We start from the raw sequence: 18,348 nt of genomic DNA, 5'->3' as shown, positions 1-18,348 counted from the left end.
TTCTGTCCTTAGAAACATTCAGCTGCAATCTGTTAGCAGAGAGGAACTGGCCTTGCAAGAGTTTGGCAGCTATTTTTTTTCTCTTTTGCTGTGTGCTGTGCAGACAAAGGTGGCATTGTTGTCATCCTCATGTCTGCTTGGGTCACAGTCGCTAGCATGAGCATAATGCTATTCTGGTCCAGATGCTAGCCTGACTTCAACAAGCTGGCATAAAGTTGAATGTAGTCAAGTGCAGTTTTGGAAAAGGTGCTGTATACTCTACAGTATAGAGCAGTGGTTCTCAACCAGGGGTATGCAGACCACTGGGGGTACACACAGGTCTTCCAGGGGGTACATCCACTCATTTAGATATTTGCCTAGTTTTACAACAGGCTACATAAAAGCACTAGCAAAGTCAGTGCAAAATGAAATTTCATACAGACAGTGAGTTGTTTATACTGCTCTATATACCATACACAGAATGGTAAGTACAATATTTATTTTCCAATTGATTTATTTTAGAATTGTATGGTAAAAATGAGAAAATCAGCCATTTTTCAGTAACAGTGTGCTGTGACACTTGTGTATTTTTATGTTTGATTTTGTAAGCAAATCTTTTTTTAGTGAGGTGAAACTTTGGGGAACGCAAGACAAATCAGACTCCTGAAAGGGCTCTGCTCTGGGCCCCGAACATGGGGTCCCAGCCACTAGCCCCTACCCAGGGCTCCACTCCTGGGCCCACGCCCACCCCGTTCTGGCCACAGCCTTGCCCCCCCTTACCCCTGTCTGGGCACCCCTGCCCATAGATACAACCCTGCTCCTAACCTCAGCTCGGGGGGGAGGGGGCAGACAGGGGTAAGGGGGCTGGCTTTCAGCACCTCCACTACCAAAAATGTTCCAAGGCCAGCAGCATCAAGCCTTCTGTCTGATCCAATCCGATGCATATTTTGATCCAAGGAAGCCTATAGTGTTTCAAACTAGTGCATGCAATTGGGGTCTGTGCACAGTTCTGCCCCAGGAGGGATCGCTGGTTATATTTGTATCCCATACTCTCACCTTGATGCAAGCAAAGTATTCCCAAATTGAGGAGGCTTCTTCGTGATGGTTTTTGCTATTGTATGTTTCAAAGTCTACTTAGTGAGAAGCCATTTTATCTTCCAAGTGGATCATTTGCCTTTTCTGAGCATTTGTCATAAGGCCATTGAGCTGCTGAGTCTGAGACATTGTGTGCTTTTTACTAACAGATATGCCAGCTGCCTTAGGGTGGACTGCTGACACCATAGATGCTGAATTGTGCAAGGTGACAGGTGCTTTATAAGGGGGCTGGACAGACGCACTCCATATGAGAACTCTGTCTACATTCTACAAAATTCATTCTGAACTCAAGGTGAAAATGTGCTATTTGATATGTCTTATGCAGACGAGCCTGGGTGATCGTTCCAGCAGTGTAGCGACACCTGGTCCTGGCCAGGGCTGCACTTAGACATCCAGCATTATGTGAAGGCACGCTCAGCCCAAACAGTGCATAGAACTACTACTCTTCTGGCTCCTTGGAAACTGGTAGTCGTAGACAGATATTGGCAGAGAATTGCAGTGGATATTACCGGCCCCTCGATGGCATTGCATGGCTACACACTGCAGACTGTTATTGTTATTCACGTTACTCCTCTGCATTTATAAGTTCATAAAGCACCTCAAAGGAGTTCATGCCTTTCCTAGCCACTTCAATTGTGATGTTTAGCCTCCCAGAGATCCTTGTTTCAGATAATGGAAGTTTGAAGGCTTTCTGGCGGATATTAGCATAGTACATCGTAAATCTGCTGTGACCATCCCCAGGAAAGAGGCATAGTGGAGAGACTGCATGGGATTCTGAAGAAGCATGTAGCTCACATACTGGAGGACAATTGAGATGCACTCTTCCCTATTGCATTGAGTTGTATGTTAAAAGATATTTGGAGCAGACCTCATAAAAAGTCCTGGATAAACCCTATTCTGCTGGCTCTTTAGTCGACCTACGAGCAGGGCTGGCTTTAGGAAATGCGGGGCCCAACTTGAACAGTTTTGATGGGGCCCCGGCAGGGACAACAAAAAAAAAAAACAACCAACCAACACGTGAGGCTTGTACTCACCGGGAGGTGCTCCGAGTCTTCGACGGCACTTTGGCAGTGGGTCCTTCACTCGCTCCAGGTCTTCAGCGGCACTGAAGGACTTGCCGCTGAAGTGCCGCCGAAGATCCGGAGTGCCGCCAGGTGAGTAAAAATTAAAAAGGCGCCTCTAGCCAGGGAAGAGATTCTCACTGGGCGTGGGGCCCTCTTAGGCGCAGGGCCCGATTCAAGGGAATTGGTGGAACTGGCCTAAAGCCGGCCTTGCCTATGAGGACCAAGTAGTTTATGCTGATGAAAAAGGGGTGCCTTTGCCATCCTCAAAACTGACTGATGTGACTAGGAAATGTGCGAGTTTCAACAAGTGTATCCATACAAGACTGCCTGTGTTCTATCCTGGACAAGCAGTGTCTGTTAGGAGAGGGTCTGAAGCATTTCAGGAGTCAGCGAGGGGCCAGTCCTAGGGCCAGTTTTGTTCAATATCTTTATTAATGATCTCAGTAAATTCGCAGATGACACTAAGCTGGGGGAAGAGGTAGATACGCTGGAGGGTAGGGATAGGGGCCAGAGTGACCTAGACAAATTGGAGGATTGGACCAAAAGAAATCTGATGAGGTTCAACAAGGACAAGTGCAGAGTCCTGCACTTAAGGAAGGAAGACTCCCATGCACTGCCACAGGCCGGGGATCAACTGGCTAAGCAGAAGTTCTGTAGAAAAGGACCTGGGGATTATAGTGGATGAGAAGCTGGATGAGAGTCAAGAGTGTGCCCTTGTTGCCAAGAAGGGCAACGGCATATTGGGCTGTTTTAGTAGGAGCATTGCCAGCAGATCACAGGAAGTGATTATTCCCCTCTATTCGGCACTGGTGAGGCCCCTCCTGGAGTGTTGAGTCCAGTTTTGGTCCCTCTGTTACAGAAGGGATGTGGACAAATTGGAGACAGTCCAGCAGAAGGCGATGAAAATGATTAGGGAGCTGGAGCACATGACTATGAGGAGAGGTTGAGGGAATTGGGATTATTTAGTCTGCAGAAGAGAAGAGTGAGGGGGCATTTGATAGCACCCTCCAACTACCAGAAATGGAGTTCCAAAGAGGATGGATCTAGACTGTTCTCAGTGGTGATAGATGACAGAACAAGAAGCAATGGTCTCAAATTGCAGTGGGGGAGGTCTAGGTTGGATATTAGGAAACACTATTTCACTAGGAGGGTGGTGAAGCACTGAAATGGGTTACCTAGGGAGGTGGTGGACTCTCCTTCCTTAGAGGTTTTTAAGGTCAGGCTTAACAAAGCCCTGGCTGGGATGATTTAGTTGGGGATTGGTCCTGCTTTGAGCAGGGGGTTGGACTAGATGACCTTCTGAAGTCCCTTCCAACCCTGATATTCTATGATTCTATGATTTGTTCTTTTCAAGTCTTCTGGAATGCCTCCCATCTTCCATGACTTTTCAAAGATAATCGCTAATGGCTCAGCTATCGCCTGAGTCAGCTCCTTGAGGATTCCAGGATGCATTTCATCAGGCCCTGGGGACTTGAAGAATCTACTTTGTCCCAATAATTTTTAACTTCTTCTTTCCCTATTTTAGCCTCTTCTGAGCCTACCTCATTTTCACTGGTGTCTAAACATCACCCAACTTCTTGGTGAAAACCGAAACAAATGAGTCACTAAGCACTTCTGCCATTTCCACATCTCCCGCTATCATTTCTGAGACCCCCCCCATTGAGTAACAGCCCTACCCTGTGCTTGGTCTCCCACTCGCTTCTAATGTATTTGTAGGAAATACGTGGGGCGTGAGTGCAAGGGGGTGACAGGAGCAGGAGCAGGGCCACGTGCGCAAGGGGCAGCCAGGGCGTGGCGCGCGGACCCCGCTCTCCTCACGCGACCTCCTCCCATCGCCGCTGGCGGAAGGAGAGGCGGGGCCAGGCCGCCGCCGGGCCCCAAAAGCTGCGGGCAAACCCCGCCCCAGCTTGTTCTCCTCTGCCCCACCACAACAACACGCGTCACTTCCGGGCGCCCTGAGCTGCGATTGGCTGCGCCCGCCGGAAGCGAGGGCGGGCACCGCTCCGTTGCCGCAGTGACAGGGCCGGAGTGGAAGATGGCGGCGCCGCGTCGGTCCCAGCACCACCACCACCATCACCCACCGCCGGCCTCCCCGCCGCGCAGCCCAGGCCTCTCCCCTGCGGGCGCCGCGCCCTGCCCGCAGCGGCACAGCCTGGCCGGGCCGGAGGGCGAGGCCCCCGCTTCGGGCGGCGGGCGCGAGGCGGAGCGCGCTCTGTCGCCGGAGCCGCCGGAGAGCGCGGCCGGGGCCGCCCCCCCGCCGGCCTCGGGCTCCAGCAGCAGCAGCAGCGTGGCCACCAGCAGCGGCAGCGCTTCGTCCTCGTCCTCGGCGGCCTCCAGCCCGGCGGCCGAGAGCCCGGAGCCGCCCGGGCCGGGCGCGGGGAGCGGCGCCTTCCGGGAGCTGCTGGAAGCCTGCCGCAATGGAGACGTGACCCGGGTCAAGCGCCTGGTGGACACGGGCAACGTGAACGCCAAGGACATGGCGGGAAGGAAATCCACCCCCCTGCACTTCGCCGCGGGTGAGCGGGGCACTGAGCGCGGGCGGCGCTCTCCCTGGTGGTGGGCGGCCCGGCCCGGGGGACCTGCCCCAGTGGGGTTGCGGAGGTGGCTAGGTCCCAGGATGAGTATGGAGTTGAGATCCCCCATGGGCTGGGCTAGAACAGACTCTAAGGTAAAACTGGCTGGTGAGCTTGGGGAGAACACTTCCGACTGCTGCCTTGGAGTCTCTGAAACCACCTGCGACCCACCCGCCCCCATTTAAAAAAAAACCTTCATGAGTTTTGGTCTGCTCGTGACTTGACAGGGAAGTGTTAATGCAGGTCAGCAGTGTTACAGATTGGAGAACAAGCTTTTGGTATCTGTGGATGACTCTGTGCTTTCCTTATCTTCCTGGTGAAGGTTACAGGCCCTTTTCTTTGTAACTTAGACATTAATTAAAAACAAAGTTTGTAGCCCTTCAGTACAAACTGCTGAGTAGGTGTAGGTCAATGGCCTTTTCTTAAAGAAAAGCAGTTTAGTGACAGTAAGCACTACTACATTCTTAAGGTAAGCCCTCAGTGATGTTAGTAACTGCTCTCTGCCTAAGCTCTTACTTCAAACTCATATTCCTGGTGTCAGTGTGAGCCACTGTCTTCTGATTATGCTTGCTTGGAGAGATGTTGTGTCTGTGTCCTGTAATCATTCCTGGTTGTTGAGAAGGGACAGATACTATCTCCACACTGTTTGAAGAGGACTTGTGTAAAAATAGCTCTCCAGTGTTTCCACACCACGAGGTCCAAGACATCAACTTCCATCTTTGTGTTAACAAGGGTCTCTAGAGCGCAAGAGTTGCTTTAGTGGTGGAATCTTCATAGCACCTGCAGGTGGGGAGGCAAGTGAGAACAGGCTCTTCCGATATATGCCCCCAAACAAGGGCAAAAAATAATACTTTGAATTCACTGGGTAAGGGGAAAAAAAGGGAGGGGGCAAAGGATCATGGAGAAAATAATGATAGCCCATGAAACTGTTCTTCCTTACTAGTTGTACAAGAAGTTAATCGACTAGTGTGCATATAATTAGGGGAGAAAGTAATATTGGGGCACTGTCAGAACACAGTTGGTCTCCAGCTTCCTTTGGGGGATGATGATCTTTGTAGTACAGTAGTTCCTAGGGCATCAGCCTAGGCCCCATTCAGCTGTGTCTGTGTGGGCATGTAGTAAAAAGCGAGATTCTGCTCCAAAGAACATAGTCCTGGCTATTGAAAATGACACACTTGTGTAAAAACACACAAATAGGGAAGGGGGGATAACAATAAAATGTGCAAGATATTCAAAATAAGCCATAGCCCCAGCCCACTAACATGATTTCTGGACTTGGCTCTTGTGCAGATCGTGAATTCTCTGGCACATCCTGTATTTTTTTTTTGTGCTAAGCTCTATACCTTGCAGCCTCTAGGCATTACTATTAAAATATTTAATAATACAAAATATATTTGAATGTGTACACAGTGATCAGTATTTACATTTTAAAATGTCATTTGGACTAACCACACTAAAATGATTTGCTTAAAAAATCAGCACTTTTAAGGAATGCGCTAACATTGCTTTGCTTATTCTGAATATGTCAATGTAAAGAGTCAAAAAGTGGTGCTCTGGGGAGCCCACATCCTGAGTCTTGTGAGTCCCCGAGTGCTGCTACTATAGCTCCTGAGCTTCATATTAGCTGAGTTTGTAAAAGTAGTTTATCCTCAAAGGGTATGAAGATGGAGCTTAATTCTAAAGAGCCCTGAAATATGGGGCTTATTGTTTGTAAACTCTTTATGTTCTATAGATCAAGTGATAAATTTCATGAGACCTCAACCAAGGGCTTGTCTACATTTAAATTTTATAGTGCTCTAACTTGCTGACTCAGGGGATGAAAAATCACCCCCCTGAGTGCAGCAAGTCTGAGCACTTTAAAGCACTAGTGTAGACAGGCTTCAAGTGAGGGGAGCTAATCCCCTTGTGGATGTGGATTACCAGAAGTGCTCGTGACCGCACTCGTTCCTGCAGCAGCGCTTTGAAGTTTCCAGTATAGACATGCCCCAAGGGTCAGCAGCATGTCCGTACACGGACGCAAGTGTCCATTGTAAAAATTTTTGAGGTCTGTGGTAATTTTTCAAAAAATTGAATGACTGAATGACATAACCCCCCCCCCCCATGTCAATCACTAAGTGTGGTAATTTTGTCAAGCGTCCGTTGTGTGACATGATGGTGCCAGCACCTGGCCTCAGCTGTGTCCTGCTTATCCTGAATTCAAGCTTACAAAAGCTTCACCAGCATAATTCATACATACCTAAACTCTTGAGCATCACTAGTGAAACACAGGTGTCACTGAAGTTACAAGCAAAACTTAATCATCCACTTGGATTGTCAACATGAAAAACACTTTTCTGCTTGAACTGAGGGGAAAATGAACAAAACTTATGTGAGAGAATGTTGCGCTTTAAAACAGTTTTAACAATATTACATTCTAACAGAAGAACAAAAACTTGTTTAAAGTGCAGGAAACTTACTGTTGGAAGATTCAACATCAAACTTAACTCTGTCTGTGCCTGTATCTGTAGACTAGACCAGCAGTTCTCAAACTGTGGGTCACGATCTCATTTTAATGGAGTCATCAGGGCTGGCGTTAGACTTTCTGGGGCCCAGGGTCAAAGCCTGTGTCCCACCACCCTGGGACTCAGGCTTTGGCATCAGCCCTGAGCTGTGGGGCTCAGGTTACAGGCCCCCTGCCTGGGGGTGAAGTGCTTTGGGCCCCTCTGCCCAGGGTGGTGGGGCTCGGGCTTTGACCCCTTTGCCCAGAGCAGCAGGACTCAGATGGGCTCAGCCTTCAAATCCTGGGGTCATGTAGTAATTTGTGTTGTCAGAAGGGGTTGCAGTGCAATGACGTTTGAGAACCCCTGGATTAGACACTTTTTAGGTGCCATGTAAGTTATCGTAGTTTGATAAGAATCACATTAGGTACTAGTGGATCTCGTTTATATGTTGGGAAGGTGTTAGAATAAACTTCTGTATTGGGAGTCCTGCCTTTGAAAGTGTCTGCAAATGTCAACCATGGACATCTGATTTCTAATGGTGATTGTGCACTAAATGCCCAAGTACCAACTATGTGGGTGAAACCAGACAGTCACTATACTCTTGAATGAACTCAAACAGGAAAATGATAGATGAGAAAAACACCAGTGGCACTGTTGACTAACATAAAAGAGAAGGAACTCTTCCCCCCCGCCCAAAAAAAAAAAAAAAAAAACACCCAACCCAACAAACCCCCAAACCCAGCCAGCGGTCACTTGTATATGGATTTTGCCTCTGGCTGTTGATAAGCTCCATTCTCCAGTCACTCTTTTTCCTGGGCCTTGGTCTCTTTCCCCCCACCCCCTTTCACCAATTCACAGTCCTGTTGACTATTCATGTTCAGACATTGCTTCTTTAGCAACAGTGACAAATTAGAAGAATTAATTTATTACAATAGTTGTCTTTTGGCTTCAGGTTTTTTAGTAAAAAGCATTGAGATCAGTATTTTTTAACTTTATGAAGTTTTTAGGCTCACAAATCTTTCTCTATCATAAGGGAAAGAGAAGAAAAATAGCCCTTGAGAAAAGGACATTAGGAATCAATGCTTTTTTTTTCTCTCTCTCTAGTGCAAAATACTCTGGAGCAATTATTCGCAAAACTCAAGATACACTGTTGAGACAATTAAGTTTAATATATCAGCTTAGTTTTGCTGATGAAACATCTTTAGAGGCTTGAGATGAGTTTAGCATAGCTCCATTCATCAGCAATCAATAGGGTAAAAGTGACTTTTTAGGCAGTATCTGGATGGTGGAGTCTTTCCACCACATCAGGAGGATGGATGGTGAGTGAGTCACATTTATTTCCTTATTCAGGTAGCACAGGGAGCATATCTTTCTGGAGCTCCCTCTTTTGGGACTATGGATCTCTTCATGGACAGGAGATGCTCTTCTTCCCACTCACTGAGGAACTTCATCTCCCTGAAAGGGGAGTATGCATTTGTAGGGGGGAGCAGCAGTGGTGGCTAAAGGGCTGGCTGGGGGCCATATTTATTTTCCTCCCCTGGTGCTATTAAGTGAGCTGCTGAATTTCACAAGCAGATATTCAAGAGGAGTGCGTGTGGGAGTGAGGGTGAATTTTATTTGCCTGTGTTCTCTGCCTCCATTAGTGGAGAGGGTGAAGATTCTGGCTGCCAGAAGGTGGAGAAAGAATAGCTGGCAAAGACTGGATGTTTCTTAGATTATTCCTTCTGGCTTTTGTTTAACTTCTAAAATCAGATGCCAAGTTTGTAAGCCTAGTGACAGACTTATGTTTTGAAAGTTATATATATTTTTTGCAGTAAGATGGTCTAGAGCAGAGGTGGGCAAACAGTGGCCCAGGGGCCACATCTGGCACTTCAGATGTTTTAGTCCGGTCCTCGAGCTCACGCCGGGAAGTAGGGTCTGGGGCTTGGCCTGCTCTGGCCAGCGAGCAGGGTTGGGGTCTTGCCCTACTCCACACAGCTCCCAGAAGCAGCGGCATGTCCCCACTCCAGCTCCTACATCTAGCGGGAGCCAAGGGGCTCTGCATGCTGCTCCCACCCCAAGCGCTGCCCCACAGCCAATGGGAGCTTCATGGGCAGTGCTCTGCTCAGGGCAGTGCGCAGAGCTGCCTGGCCATGCTTCCACATAGGAGCTACAGAGGGGGGACATGCTGCTCTTTCTGGGAGCTGCTTGAGGTAAGCGCTGCCCAGAGCCTGCCCCCCCCGAGCCCCTTCCATGCCCCAACCCCCTGCTCCAGCTGTGATCCCCCACCCGCCCTCTGAACTCCTTGGTTCTACCCTGGAACACCCTCCTGCACCCCAACTCCTCAGTCCCACCCCCAGCCGGAGCCCTCATGCCCTCTTGCACCCCAACCCCCAATTTCGTGAGCATTCCTGGCCCACTACAATTTCCATACCCTCAGGCCAAAACGTTTTTCCACCTCTGGTCTAGAGACTTCATTTTTGTTAAATGAAAGCTTTGGAGTAGGTGTAGGGGAGATTGTGAAATTGTGTATCCCTTTTGTTTGGGAGCACTTACACTGTGTTTTGGCGGTAAATAGTGTGCTGGTTCTCAGTGAGATACAATATGTAAAAACAGGCTTGAAATTTTTACATGTGGTTTGTTCCCTCCTAGTATGGGCCACGTACGGCTGCTTTTTGAGATTGGATGTTTTCCTAAAAGATATTCCTAAAAGTCAAAACTAATTCAGGGAAGTGCTCTGTCCTTTATTACACAGATGGTCAGATTAGATGATCACAGTGGTCCCTTCTGGCCTTATCTATGAATCTAATACAATTAGCTACTCATCAACTGAAAACCCCACTGTACCTGTACTATTCACTCTTGTAATTGAGCTGGAAATCCTGTTCTTTGTTTACAGCCCAAAGAATTCCCTTTTAGCCGTTGTGGATAGAATGAATGATCTAGAGACTGTCAAAGTATCACATACATCTGAGCAGGAGGGGCTTTTATTTTGCTCCAACTTTCATAAAGGAAATGTATTGTGTGACTCTTTTGTGGCAGCCTCCTTTCCTCTCTCTCAGCACAGAGCTGCCAGTTTGTCTGCTCATCAACCTAAAATCAACCAAATCAGTAGACAATCATAGGAGATACTGCTGTACCCGCTCATTTTGCTGGTTTGGTCACTCTACAGAACTTCACTGTCTATCAATTTTGGAGTGTTTTTTTTCAACGTATCTGTTTCCCAGAACACAGGAACTTGTTGAAATCTTTTTTTATAACGCGCAGAGAACTTTGCTCTGTTAACTATAGGAATTAAAGCAAAGTTCTGCATGGTAACTGGTGAGGGCTTTCACTTGCCTGGATGGTACACAGTAATAGTAGAGCAGAGTTAAGGTATTTGAATCTTTTCACAATTGGGTTTTCAAAACATTAATGGAAACAGACATTCTAAGGACATGGTTCATTTGAAAGCCTCTATTATTTGTGTGATGGGATATTAATGTGAAGCTGAAAGCTACTTTTTGGGCCACTTTAACTGGGCGCCCAAACTTCTTAGCTGGGGGAAGCCATTTTTGTAGAGGCCATGTCTTCAGCATGTAATATGAATGAATTACAGGCTGCAGCGATCCATCTGGTACTGAATATTTACAAGGGTAAGGTGGTGCTACAGACTCGTGTGAGATTCCTCTCTAAAGTGGTGGTGGTTTCATCCCAGTGAGTGTTGTTCTGCCAGCCTTCTTACCACATCCATGTACCCATTCTGATGGGGACTTACCCCACATAATCAGTGACTGGGGCTGTGTTTTAAGTGGATTAAAGTGCTTAAAGTCCACCCAACTTTATTTCTAGTCAACATCTTTTTTTTGGCAGTGCTGTCACTAAAAGATCATGTCAAATGGCTGGCCATGACCAGGCTCATTCAATTCATTCGCTAATGGGGGTTTTCATTTCAGACGTAGGAAAAATAACCTTGTAGTCTTCACTCTGTATACTCTACAAAGCATGATTGCTTGGCTTGGGTTTGGTCTGTTTCTGAAGCAGTGATGCTCAAACACTCCTGCCCTCTAGAATATCTTTTTGGTGATCAGTATTTTTGAGTTGGCCACACTGCAGTATTTCGCTTTTGGATGCAACTTACAGGCTATAACAGTATCATTTATGGAGGTGCCTTCTTACCCTTCTTCTATATTTAGCATTTACTTTGTTGCCATTGGCCCTGTTCTTGCTGTTTGTCAGAGTTGTAAAGTTTGCTTTCTTAAACATTCACCAAGTCAATTCCCATCGAAGAGTAGAAATCCAGCAGAAATGGTGTCTTCAGAGAAGGGAAAAATACCTTGATACTCTGCTTCTCTGGAGGTGGCTTCTTTGGGAATTTCCTTGGAGTTTGGTAGTAAACAATGTTGAGAGAATCTCGTTAATTTTACACTTCTACTGCAGTGTCTCCTTGAGGCATTGAGTGTTTTTATGGGAAGTCTTTATTTTCTGCTCCGTCATGAAGTGACGCAGCACACAGTCAACCTGTGGAACTCTTTAAATATAAATATAAAAAACAGGTATATTTCCATATTTATTTTATCTCATAGAGCTGGAAGGGATGAAAAGTCATTGAGTCCAGTCCCCTGCCTTCACTAGCAGGATCAAGTACTGTCCCTGGCAGATTTTTGCCCAGGTCTCTCAATTGCCTTCTCAAGCATTGAACTCACAACGCTAGGTTTAGCAGGTCAACATTCAAACCACTGAGCTATCCCTCCCCCATTTGCCAGAGGATGTTATGAAGGCCAGCAACAGGGTTAAAAAAAGAATTAGATAAATTCATGGAGGATAGGTCCATCAATGACTATTAGCCAGGATGGGGAGGGATGGTTTCCCTAGCCTCTGTATGCCAGAAGCTGGGAATGGGCGACAGGATGGATCACTTGATGATTAACTGTTCTCTTCATTCCCTCTGAAGCACCTGGCTTTGGTCACTGTTGGAAGACAGGATACTGGGGTAGATGGACCCTTGGTCTGATGCAGTATGGCTGTTCTTATGACTGTAAGGATTCAAGGGTATTGCATCCCTACCTATAGGGAGTATCACATGTTCTTACCTGCTGTCGCTGCGCTTGTATCTAAAAGCCTGAAGAACTTGGAGTGCTGGATTTGGGCTCCCTAGTGCATGACAAGCAGTAGTGAAGAATGTTGCCAGAAGATACTTTGTAATTTTGTTTATCTGAAGATCAAGGAAAAGAAGTTTCTCTTCTAAAATTGAAATAGCTTGAAGATGAGACTTACTCTTCGCCTCCCCCCCCGCCTTTTGTAAGACAGCTATCTCAAAAGAATGAAGACGCTATAGTGATTCTGTTCTTATTAGATGGTTTACTTCTAGCAGTGTTAACTTACTTTTTAAGGCTGCCTCTTTATGCCAAAGAAGGCCAAACAGTAGAAACTTATTAGATCAGTATTGCAACACTGTATTTGGGCTGAGTGACTTGTTTTTATGGAATAGGTGATAGGATACCACTATTGTGGTAAGGATGGGTGAGTAGACTCTGTGTGGGCAGGTTAATTTTCATGATAACTTTCTTAAGATATGAAATGGATCTGGGGGAGCAAACAGCTGTGCATATCGCTCTATCAGTGTTATAGAGGGCGGAAAATTTATGCGTTTACCCTGTATAAGCTTTATACAGAGTAAAATGGATTTATTTGTGGTTTGGATCCCATTGGGAACTGGGTGTTTGGATGCTGGAGATAGGTGACCTACTCAGCAGTTTTTGGTTAAAGTCTGCAGCTTTGAGGGCGTGGACCAGACCTGGGTCTGTGTTGCAGCAGGCTAGCATGTCTGGCTCAACAAGAAGGGGTTCGGGAATCCCAGGCTGGCAAGGAAAATAGGCTCAGAGGTAAATTCAGCACATCTGGTGACAGTCCCAAGGGGGTCCCTGTAACCGAACCCATCACACTTGCCACTCCAGAATTTATTCTAAAATATGTCTGAGATATGGTTCAGAGGTCTAAAACCTGCTTCCTTCTCTAAGCTGGAGATCTGATTCTTAATATGTTCCAGGATGATGTTGCACATGTTTTTTCCAAGCACTGAGAGTAATGATTCCTCGCTCATTATTGCATTTAGTAAGGACACCTTTCTTTGGAAATTCTACTATAAGGTCTCTTTGTAGCTCGTCACAGTCTGCCTGGGAATTAAGACTGTGAGGGATAGCTCAGTGGTTTGAGCATTGGCCTGCTAAGCCCATGGTTGTGAGTTCAATCCTTAATGGGGCCATTTAGGGATCTGGGGCAAAAATCTGTCTGTGGATTGGCCCTGCTTTGAGCAGGGGTTGGACTAGATGACCTCCTGAGGTCCCTTCCAAATCTGATAGCTTTGATTCTATAACACTGATAGAGAGGTATGCACAGCTGTTTGCTCCCCCAGGTATTAATCACTTACTCTGGGTTAATTAATAAACAAAAGTGATTGTACTAAGTATAAAAAGTAGGATTTAAATGATTTCAAGTAATAATAGTCAGAACAAAGTAAGTCGTTGAGCAAAAACATGCAGATCTAAGCCTAATACATTAAGAAACTGATTACCCTCAGATGTTTCAATAAGTTTCTTTCACAGACAGGAGTCTAGCCCCAATCCTTTCCCCTGGTACAGTCCTTGTTAGTTCCAGCAGACATCTTATTGTATTTAAAGTACTGCACAGGATCTTTTTTTTGTGGGGGGTGGGGAAGGCAGGGGATAAGGCATAGCGCCACATTTATTGGTAATACATGTATCAGTGAACACTGTATCATATGCATATGATGATTACACTCATGCACTCACATGCATACTTTGTCTTGTTGTTACCAACTAGTTGCTCCTGTTAACTTCACTGGCCAGGTGAGTTAGATGGGGGAGGGGTGGAGCTGGGCTTCTGTTGATCCAGATCAATACTCTGATGTTGACAAGATGAGACCCGGGGTCCTCTGCAAGACACCTCACGTTTATAGCAGCTTCCTTCTCATGCAAATCTATACCAGATGCAAAATCTGTGTCAGTTGGTCATCTGTGGCACTTTCTTCTGGGTGTTGTCTTAATGCTGCCACATTTATTTTCAAAGAGAGTTTTTTCAAAAGAAGGTGCTCGCTTCTTACTCCCGACACATCACTTAAGGGACAAAAAGACCCAGCTTTTGGCAGATAAATTATTAGTTCAACAAAGGGAAGACAAAATATATGGCTATCAGTGTCCCCAAAGCAACAGAGTAGATGGAGAGACACTAGAAGTAGCAAGTCACTTTACCAGTGTAGGGAGTGAGATGTGTAAAGATGGTGTCACCATGCTGTATGTCAAGCCGTGTATATTGAAAGCAGCAAACAACTTTCAGAAACTTGAAAAGATTTGGAAAAGTAGTATGACTGACAGTGATATAAGTATGAATTTTTAATTTGTCTGTCCACCTTTGTGGAGCAGAGTCATGAGAATCTACAACAGAAATGGATAAGATCAACTCATTCTGAAGTAAAGCCTAGAAAAGGTCTTCAGAGTTCACTGGGAAGTGTCTGGCAACATCAGAAATTCTAAAGAGAGCAAACTAACCAAAAGCATCAAATATGGTCAGACAATGATGGACATATTTGAGACCTGCTTTAAAGATGCCACCAGCCTGACTTCCACATCAAGTAATAATGTGGACACCACCTGGAAAGAGAAGTGGGTAACCTAGAGAAGAATTGTGCAGAACAAGGGAGAAAGAAGCCGCATCATCAGTATGACACTCAGAACAGACCAGCAACAAACTGAAATCAAGGGTGGAATCTGGATGCCCTATGCACCTGATGGTGTGGGAGGATAAAGAAGAATGTTTGAAGTATGCCTTTTTGCGGAGGCTAAAACACTTCTAGAAGCCAAGGCCCTAATTCTGCAAAGGGATCCACGTCACCAGACTCATGCCCATATGGACTGGATCCCTTTGCATGATTAGGGGCTGTGAGATGGCAAAATCCCAAGGACAAATTTAATAGATCTGACAGACTTCCATTTTAAACATCTCTGATCATTCTCAATATTTAAGTTATATGAATTGTATTAACTTTTAATGACATGAAGCTTTCTGTGCTTCAGCTATAGCCTATTTTTTAATTTTTCTGAATAGTGTGGTCTTGTACAACAAAATCATGTTTAAAATGTGTGGAGGAGGAGAATGAGAAAATACAAGAACATAGAACTTAGATTATTTAATCATACAATATCAGGGTTGGAAGGGACCTCAGGAGGTCATCTAGTCCAATCCCCTGCTCAAAGCAGGACCAATTCCCAACTCAATCCCCAAATTGCCCCCTCAAGGATTAAACTCACAACCCTGGATTTAACATGCCAATGCTCAAACCACTGAGCTATCCCTCCTCCCCCCTGTGAAACCTGCGATTTTATTGGAAAGCTTGTACACTGCACTGAAAATGTCTGATTCAGTTTCTAGACACAGTTAAGTTAATGCACTTATTTTCAGCCAGTGGGCTTAATTCTCTCTCTCTCTTTTTTTATTAATACTGTTGTGAACTGGGACTAGCTTCAACACAACTCCACTGACGTGAATGATGTTATGTGAGGGGAAAATCTGGCTCAGTATGCTTAACTGGAAAGACAAATTAAACTAGCTTGAAGTACCTGCATACCACGGAAACCATTCTGACACTAACATCCATTTTATTAATAAGATGAGTGCTTGGAAATGGAGACGTTCACATGCTCTGATGTGAACTACATTTGGTCCTCTAAAAAGTAATGAAATGGGATTACATTTATTCAGTGCATTTTCACTATTTTATCTGACATAATGACAGTGCTCAGGTACAGATCAGCTGTGCTTTTCCATTTTCTTGAGAACATATTCTTATTAGACTTTTAAAAAGAAGTTTTGGGACTATGTGATGGGGTTGGGACTCCCCCCTGCAGCACCTCCTGCTGGCACGTCTGGGAATTAGCTCTGTCCTCTGCAGGGTGCCCTCTGCCGGTGGTATCCTATCCGTGATCTGCTCCCCTGTTAGTGTCCGGACCTGTGTTGCTCCTCACTCAGCGGTATCCTCTTTAGGACACTGCCCTTCGTCAGTGCTCACTGCTCTGGTTTCACCCCCTTCTGGAGGTCTGGTGTTTATCAGCAGTCCTCCTTCTGCAACTGTTCTAGTGGTCGGCTGCAGCCTCACAGTCTAGCCCCTTTGTCACAGGCACAGCCTGTATCAGGCCACACTCCTCGTCAGCCATGCGTAGTACAAGGGAGAAGTGGGGGACCCAGGCCCACTTGCTACTCTGGGTCCTGACTCTGGGACCCTTTAGTGGCAGCCTCCCTGCTCTCCTTCTCTCCCCTTGTCAGACTTCGTCCCTGGGCTGCTTCCCCTTCGGCCCTGTGCTCTCGCTTGGCCCTTTGTAGCAAGGCTGGCAGCCTGGGGTTTTCCTTGGCTGGAGCTCCTCAGCTCCTTTTGCCCTTCCCCAGCACTTTGGGGGAAGGGATAGCTTGGTGGTTTGAGCATTGGCCTGCTAAACCCAGGGTTGTGAGTTCAATCCTTCAGGGGGCCATTTAGGATCTAGGGCAAAAATCTGTTAGCGGATTGGTCCTGCTTTGAGCAGGGGGTTAGACTAGATGACCTTCTGAGGTCCCTTCCAACCCTGATATTCTATGATTCTCTGACTGCTCTGTCCAAGGTGCTATCTTTCAGTCCAGGAGCCAGTCCTCCTCCCTTGGCAGTCAGGAAGAGACTGCCTAGCAGAGGGAAAGGCAGCTTTTCTATAGGGACTATCCCAGCCCTGTTTAGCTCCTAACAGGCCTCTGTTGATTGGCTGCCAGCTTGCACAGCCTCAAAGGCCTGTTCCAGCCTTTTTCTCAGGGAGTGGGGCACCGCCCCACCACAGACTAATACAAATCTAAGAGCAAGTAATCTGTAATGTGGAAGAGAGGGTAAAAGATACAGTGAAAATAATTGAAATAAAAATCTTTCCTAGAAAACTGAAAACCAAAGTTTTACAGCAAATTGTGATCAGAGTAAAACTGAGATTATAGTTAATTTAAAAGAAAATAGAACTAGCTAGTTTGGCTCGCACATTCCATGAGTTGTGCCATTGGCTCAGCCAAACAAGCTGACGCTCCCACATTACCTGGGGTACCTGTCAACACCGGATGGAAATTTCTGCTTTTTAGTAAGACAAGTGAAATTATACAACTGCATTATCTGACTGTGTGATATAACTAAACTTGTTATGTAGCTTCTCGGCTCTATGAGCTCAGATCAAGTGTAATACTCTAATTGGGGAAGACATATTCTTCTTACTTCATGCAAGGGTATGGATATACTGTAGTATTTTATAATTTTCGTTTCTTACCTGCAGAAAGCATGTGGGCCAAGACTTAATGATAAAGACTAGTTAGTCACCTAAATAGGTAACTAGACTTTCGGAAGTGCTAAGCACCTACCAACTGCCACTGACTTCAGTGCCTAGGTGAACTTGGTTTAAAGCAGTGGTTAGCAACCTGTTTACCGTTGTGGGCTGCGTATGCAGCTTTCTGTGTTATGTGGGTCGCATCCACACACTATACCTGTATGCTACCTGTATGGCCCTGAGGATGTCACGTGGGCCGTAGCTATGTGCTGATTGGGTCGTAAAGGGCCACAGGTTGAGAACCACTGGTTTCAAGTCTTGTTGAAGGTTGTTTTCTTAATGTTTTGCTTGATCATCTGTGCAAGGTCTTTAAGTGGAAGATTTTGAATTAAAGCCTCAAGTTTAGTAAATTGCTAGATGGATCAACTTTCTATCTGGAGATGCAAAAAGTTTTTTAAGGTTTAAACAAAACTCTCAATTCAGGGCAACTGATTCTGTGTTCCTCTCTGTGATGCAGCAATAGCACCCACTCTAGGCTCCCAGCTGCTTAGCTTTCACCTGTCTTGGGTGGAGACCTGCGTGTGTGTGTGTGTACATGTCTGTCTCCCTCTTCTCCCCACCATCACCTCTGGGAGTACTTCAGGCTGCACAGTTCGCTGTGTACAGTATTATTGCTAGCTAGCCAGATTGCTTAATGAGAATGGTGTCAGTGTTTGCTTACTCTTGAAAGACTATGAACAAAGTAATTGCCAGCAGTTACACGTTAACATGACCATTTTTATGCAAGCACATTTATTCTTAAGGTGAAAGCATTACAAAGAAAACATTAAAAACAATGAAGGAACCTATACCACATGCT

At 45.9% G+C, this 18,348-nt stretch overlaps 1 protein-coding gene across 1 annotated transcript in view; it reads left to right on the top strand.

The window, feature by feature from the left end:
• The first annotated feature begins 4,173 nt into the window (after window positions 1–4,173).
• TNKS (tankyrase) overlaps window positions 4,174–18,348 on the top strand; it is a 302,779-nt gene continuing 288,604 nt past the window's right edge. The window contains exon 1 of the mRNA XM_050948206.1: window positions 4,174–4,654. Within this exon, the coding sequence (XP_050804163.1) occupies window positions 4,174–4,654 (481 nt within the window). The remainder of the gene's footprint in view (window positions 4,655–18,348) is intronic.

This window comes from Gopherus flavomarginatus, chromosome 3 (genome assembly GCF_025201925.1).
Source record: "Gopherus flavomarginatus isolate rGopFla2 chromosome 3, rGopFla2.mat.asm, whole genome shotgun sequence".
In the NCBI taxonomy this organism is placed as follows: Eukaryota; Metazoa; Chordata; order Testudines; family Testudinidae; genus Gopherus; species Gopherus flavomarginatus.
The sequence above is the reverse complement of the archived record's forward strand: the minus strand, read 5'-3'. Positions and strand labels throughout refer to the sequence as shown.